Source organism: Pleurodeles waltl, chromosome 11 (assembly GCF_031143425.1).
Source record: "Pleurodeles waltl isolate 20211129_DDA chromosome 11, aPleWal1.hap1.20221129, whole genome shotgun sequence".
In the NCBI taxonomy this organism is placed as follows: domain Eukaryota; kingdom Metazoa; phylum Chordata; class Amphibia; order Caudata; family Salamandridae; genus Pleurodeles; species Pleurodeles waltl.
In genome coordinates, this window is record NC_090450.1 from 84,052,211 (window position 1) to 84,059,139 (window position 6,929).

Here is a 6,929-nt window from a genome sequence, read left to right on the forward strand (position 1 = left end):
TTCATCCGATGCACCATGATAATTTGAAATCTTGTTATGCTGATCAATGTATGAAATTAGCCAAATACAGTTAGTCATATTAGTGATTTGCATTGCCATAACTGAGTGTATTATTATTCAGATTTTGCGTAGATTACGTTTCTTCCGCCGCTATGGACAGCTAGTAATGTTCATATACATATATCATTTGGTTTTGAGACTTATATACATCGTGCTAGCTTTGTTAATATAGGGAAATAAAATTCACTAACTTTTAATAAACTGGTGTGGTTATTCATGGCTGAAAGGTCATGGTGCGCCGAATTACAAACTGTTATTGATTTCCGATGTGTTAGTTTGATCTATTAATTGAGTATTGATTACCAATTACAATAGTTATTGATTATTGATCAGAGTGACCCGACTATTCTAGGATGAGGAGAGCCCGACTCGGCTAAAAGATTCACCGACCTCCAACGTGTCCATGTACAGGTAATTTATAAGGGCTGGACGCGTTATCAGCTTCTTCTTCGGATGTTGCATTTTGTAGATAATGCTTTAGCCTTGCCACAAGAGTACCCTGATTCTGACTGTCTTTTTTAAGATTAGACCTGTCCTTGATCATTTGGTAGATCAGTTTTCAGAGATCTATGTTCCAGGCAAAGAAATATCTGTAAATGAGTCTTTGGACCTGTTCAAGGGTCATTTGGTTTTCAGGCAGTACATTCTTAGCAAGAGGGCACGGTATGAAATTAAATTGTATATGCTGTCTGAAAGTAGTACAGGATATGTTTATAATTTCTGGGTCTACACTGGTAGGGATTCCAGGATTGACCCCCTGGTTGTCCACCCACTTTTGGAGTTAGTGAAAAAATTGTGTAGGAACTTGGTAGACGACTGTCTAACAAAGGTCACCATTTATATGTAGATAACTTCTACACTGGAGTTCAGTTGTCCAAGGAGTTGTTCAGAGTTGACACTGTTGCTTGTGGCACAATCCGCTCTAATCAGAAAAGCTATCCAAGAGAGCTTATCTGTAAAAAACTTGAGAAGGGACAGTGCAGCGCCTTGAGGAATGATGAGCTGCTAGCTCTGAAATTTGTAGACAGGAGGGATGTGTACATGCTATCTACCATCCATGATGAGAGTACTTCACCTGTGGCTGTTTGGGGTCAAATTGCTGAAGTGTGCACACCTGTGTGCATTTTAGACTACAATAAGCACATGGGTGGTGTTGATAGAGTAGATCAGAGGTTGGAACCTTTCACTGCTGCTCGTAAGTCTTATGTTTGGTATAAGAAATTAGCCGTTCACCTGTTCCACTTGGCTACTTTTAATGCTCCTGTTGTGTTCAAGGATAGTTCTCCAGAGTCAAGGATGACATTTGTGAAATTTCAGAACTCTATCATAGCGAGCCTTGTTGTGCTGGAACAGGCAAGAATTCCTAGAGAGGCAGTGGTGGAGGATGTGGCTAGATTGAAAGATCGTCACTTTGCTGAGCACATTCCTCCCACAGCCCAAAAAAATTTCCTGCTAAGAGATGTAGAGTCTGTGCTCAAAGAGGTACCAGGAAGGAGACCAGGATGTACTGCCCTGATTATCCTTCAAAGCCTGGGTTGTGTGTGGGTGGCTGTTTCAGGAGCTACCACACACAGAATAATTATTGGGAAATACCGTGAGCGTAAAATGCTGTTTTATATTTTCATATGTTCAGTTTCACGGTTGGCATTACTGTCATTAATTCATTTAGAGCTTTTGTGTTTGTAGTTTTTTACTTATTTATAATTAGTGGTTTCTTTGTTGTTTAAAAACAAAACAAAAAAGTGATGGTGGAGTGCGTGGGGTGGCGCTTGGCTGGTGGTGTGCGTGGGGTGGCGCTTGGCTGGTGGTGTGTGTGGAGTGGCGCTTGGCTGGCTGTGTGCCTGGGGTGGCGCTTGGCTGGCTGTGTGCCTGGGGTGGCGCTTGGCTGGCGGTGTGAGTGGGGTGACGCTTGGCTGGTGATGTGCGTGGGGTGGCACTTGGCTGGCGGTGTAAATATTGACTTGCTGTTGGCTACTGCAACACACTGCCAGGCAAACGCCAGTCCACACACTCCGATCAGTTGGTGTGATTGCTGTATCAGGCATGAGGGCGAATGTAAATGATGGGCCCTTGAGTGGCACTGTCTGTCGATGCGAGTGTTGTAATGTGCTGGGCCCGTGGCTGGCGGCGTGAATGGTCTTGTGCATGTCATGTATGAAAGGTGTGTGAATGGACTGTAAAATGGTTGGTGCCTTGGCGTGGCTTTACAGCTCACGAGCTGTTAGTCATTGGTTCAGTTTTTTGGCCTTTCAGTTATTAACAGTGCATTAAACTGTGAAATCGCTTGTTAACAAAATTTGATCTACTGAACCATCACTCACCCTCGTGCCAAATCCAACCAGTATGTGTGGTAAAAATAACAAAACCTGCTCTGCTGTAATCAGGTGTCGCAGCACACCCGTGACACTCTACGGACCATATTTCTACTTTTTTAGCGCTGCATTTGTGTCATTTTTTTACGCAAAAGCGGAGCAAACTTAAAGAATTCAATTGTATTTTGTACGTTTGTGCCACTTTTTTGTCAAAAAGCGGTGCAAATGCGGCGCTAAAAAAGTATAAATATGGGCCTAAGTGTCTCGGGTGGGACCCCGATTATGAAGCATGCCACCAACTTGGTTGGTGGGTGAGAGGTCTTTTTAACATAACCTAAGTGTGTTTCTTTTCACAATTTTTGTGTTTGGAACATCACACAAGTACGTGGACACATCTAAATGATCTATTTCAAAACTACCTGTGGTTGGGGGGGCACCTATGTTTTTAGTCCCGGGTGCGGCCTTCATCTAGGGAAACCTACCAAACCCAGACATGTTTTAAAACTAGACACCCCAAGGGAGGTGCAGCTTGCCTGGATCCCCCAACATTTTCGTACCCAGACTCCTCTGCAAACCTCAAAATTTGCTTACAAAATCTTCCTCACTTTTCTTTGTAGGATCGCCGCTCTGGGACACATTTCCCAGTGTTCCCCTCAGTCTTCCAAGTAAAATGATACCTCACTTGTGTGGGTCCCCAAAGCAGAGACAGCCTAAAAGATGTATAAAAGAAAAATATGTGCTTATCAACTCGCTGTGCTAACCCCTTAATCTCTACGGGTTATTGGCATATTTCTTTTGCAGGCCCTGAGCCACCCACACAAGTGAGGTATCATTTTTATCAGGAGGCTTGGGGGAGCGCTGGGTGGAAGGAAATTTGTGGCTCCTCTCAGATTCCAGAACTTTGTCACTGAAATGCGAGGAAAACGTGTTTTTTTAGCCAAATTTTGAGGATTGCAAAGGATTCTGGGTAACAGAACCTGGTGAGAGCCCCACGGGTCACCCTATCTTGGATTCCCCTAGGTGTCTAGTTTTCAAAAATGTGCAGGTTTGGTAGCTTTCCCTAGGTGCCGGCTGAGCTAGAGGCCAAAATCCACAGCTAGGCACTTTGCAAAAAACAGCTCTGTTTTCTTTAGAAAATATGATGTGTCTATGTTGTGTTTTGGGGTATTTCCTGTCGCGGGCACTAGGCCTACCCACACAAGTGAGGTACCATTTTTATCAGGAGACTTGGTGCAATGCTGGGTGGAAGGAAATGTGTGCCTCCTCTCAGATTCCAGAATGTTTTGCGAGGAAAAAGTGTTTTTAGCCAAATTTAGAGGTTTGCAAAGGATTCTTGTTAACAGAACCTGGTGAGAGCCCCACAAATCACCCCATCTTGGATTCCCCTAGGTGTCTAGTTTTAAAAAATGCATAGGTTTGGTAGGTTTCCCTAGGTGTCGGCTGAGTTGGGGGCCAAAATCCACAGCTAGCCACTTTGTAAAAAAACGTGTTAGATTTCAATGCAAAAATGTGATGTGTCCAGGGTGCGTTTCCTGTCGTGAGCATTAGGCCTAGCCACGCAAGTTAGGTACTATTTCTATCGGGAGACTTGGGGGAACAAAGAATAGCAAGACAAGTGTTATTGCCCCTTGTCTTTCTCTACGTTTTGTCCTTCCAAATGTAAGACAGTGTGTAAAAAATACTGTTATTTGAGAAAGGCTCTGTAATTCATATGCTAGTATGGGCACCTCGGAATTCAGATATGTGCAAATAACCACTGCTTCTCAACACCTTATCTTGTGCCCATTTTGGAAATATAAAGGTTTTCTTGATACCTATTTTTCACTCTTTATATTTCACCAAATGAATTGCTGTATACCGGGTATAGAATGAAAACCCATTGCAAGGTGCAACTCATTTATTGGGTCTGGGTACCTAGGGTTATTGATGAACATACATGATCCCTGCAACCGGGAGAGTCCAGCAGATGTAACGGTATATTACTTTAAAAAATCTGACATCGCAGGAAAAAACTTAGAGAGTAAAACGTGGGGAAAAATAGCTTTTTTCACCTCAATTTCAATATTTTTTCATTTCAGCTATTTTCTGTAGGAAACCCTTGTAGGATCTACACAAATTACCCCTTGCTGAATTCAGAATTTTGTCTACTTTTCAGAAATTTTTAGCTTTCCGGGATCCAGCATTGGTTTCACACCCATTTCTGTCACTAACTGGAAAGCAGCTGAAAGCACAAAAAATAGTAAAAATGGGGTATGTCCGAGTAAAATGCCAAAATTGTGCTGAAAAATGTGGCTTTCTGATTCAAGTCTGCCTGTTCCTGAAAGCTGGGAAGATGGTCATTTTAGCACCGCAAATCCTTTGTTGATGTCGTTTTCAGGGAAAAAAAACACAAGCCTTCTTCTGCAGCCTTTTTTCACATTTTTTTAAAAAAAACGAAATTTTCGCTGTATTTTAGCTAATTTCTTGGTCTCCTTCAGGGGAAGCCACAAATTATGGGTACCTCTAGAATTCCTTGGATGTTGGAAAAGAAGGACGAATATTTGGCATGGGTAACTTATGTGTACAAAAAGTTATGGGGGCCTAAGCACGGGCTGCCCCAAATAGCCAAAAAAGGCCTGACACCTGAGGGGGAAAAGGCCTGGCAGCGAAGGGGTTAAGGTCCGAAGTCGTTAGAAGAATGCTACACTCGTTAGGATTTGTCTTTCTATTTTTACTTGGCCCGGTCCTTGTCCTTCTTCTCTTTTAATGTCGTACTTCCTGCGTCTTTCTTTTACGTTATCAGCGCGTGACGTATGATCCGGCGTCAGGCGGCCGGGAGGGCATTTTTGTTGAATTGTGACCGGGGCGTCCTCCTTTCCCCTCACCATGGTGCTGCGCCGGCTGCTCTTCACGCTGTTAAATAACGCGCAGCTGATCGAGAAGCTCTCGGAGTCCCGACCCATCCGCCGTGCTGCGCAGCTCACCGCTTTCGCGCTGACCCAGGCTCAGCTCAAGGGCAGCGACGCGGCGCGCCGCATATTGCGCTCGGACACTCTGCGGCAGATCCAGCAGGGGGCGCCCCGAGACCTCCATGATGCCAGCAGGAAAGTAGGGCGGATCAGAGATACCTTCATCAGGGAGGTGAAGGAAGGATTGCAGGAGGCCAAGGGTACACTAAAAAGCAAGCAAAGAAAGTGAGCCCTGTTGCCCGAGCCTCGCCCAACTGAGCCCTTGAGCTGCATCCACACCGAATCTCTGCTTCAGTCTGACAGGGCCTCTGTCTCAAGATGGTCAAAGGAGGAAGGGGAGCAAATGATGGACCAGGAGCTGGTACGTCACAACAGCGAAAAACGTTAGTTTTTAAGGCCAAGCTACAACCACAGGACCTAATTTATCGATTTTAATCCAGGGTGATGTTCGGAGTCAGTGTCTTCATCCAGGCCAAAATCCTTGTTACTGGTTGTCATTCAGGCCTCAGACCATCAAGGCCTTGTCGCGATACCCGTTTCCAAAAAAAGACATAAGTGGGCATTTTATGTTTGGATGCAGGGTAGATAGCCCAATGTGCGTTTCAACCTGTTTACCAGGATCACAAGAAAATAACCAAGGTCATTATGCCTATAGGTAATGGTAAAACCTGTATTCTTTGTTGCCTTTTGACGAAGGAAGACATTTTCATGCAGAAAGCACCAAAAAGAGATAAGCGTTGCAACTAACGGGCCTACATAGGTTCATTATGCTCGTTTTGCAGGAGATCAAGCTTGGAACTAATTAAAGGCAACCTTGTCAAGCGGATCTTCGGACAATAAAAAAGATGATCAATAATAATAAATGGTGAGCAAGCATACTGAAGCCACAAGTGTGAGAGAATAATTGTACCTGGAGATGAATAGAATTATTTAGAAAAAGTAACATATTTTCATTTGGTGTCCTGATGTTGAAAGTGGGTAAATATAGGTCACAGAAAGGTACTGGTGATGGATCCGTTAAATTGGTCACTACACTGGACTAGTGATTTGTAGTAATTTGACACACAGGATTACAATTCCCAATAACTAAAGGCCAGTTCTTCACACCGTTAAAAAAAAGTCCTAAAGTGGCAAAGTGACATACTGCCTTATCAATCAGAAGTAATAGCAATGGAGACTTATGCACGAGGACAAATTTATTTCTAATCGGAAGAACAGTGCCAATGTGTTTTGGAGTTGTTATAAAAAAACTTTATCACCGATTTGATTGCAGAGATAGTTATTAAAGAGAATGTATGTATTGTTAAGGGTAAATAGACACACATGTAGGCAACAATTCAATGCTACTATATAGGGTGTGGTTTCTGGGATCTAACCAGACTTGACATTAAACAACCCATATTTTAATCGATTAAAATAAAAGGACAGAATATTTGGACAATCACCCTAGACCTTTTTTCTTTTTTGACAGATTCTGTGTGTTGCTGGTATTCGTGGATTATAGGTTGAGTCAAAGATTTTCTTTTTGCCTCCGATAATTTCTACATAACGTTTGGGGACCACCGATACAGGCCCTTTTGCAAGGACCAGATGCAGCGTTTTTCCCCCG

The 6,929-nt window shown here is 43.4% G+C and overlaps 1 protein-coding gene across 1 annotated transcript; it reads left to right on the plus strand.

Moving 5' to 3' along the window:
* Positions 1-5,237: 5,237 nt before the first annotated feature.
* LOC138265067 (protein NCBP2AS2-like) lies at positions 5,238-5,549 on the plus strand. The gene has a single exon (XM_069212615.1). It carries the CDS (start codon positions 5,238-5,240, stop codon positions 5,547-5,549), a length of 312 nt encoding a protein of 103 aa, XP_069068716.1.
* Positions 5,550-6,929: the final 1,380 nt, after the last annotated feature.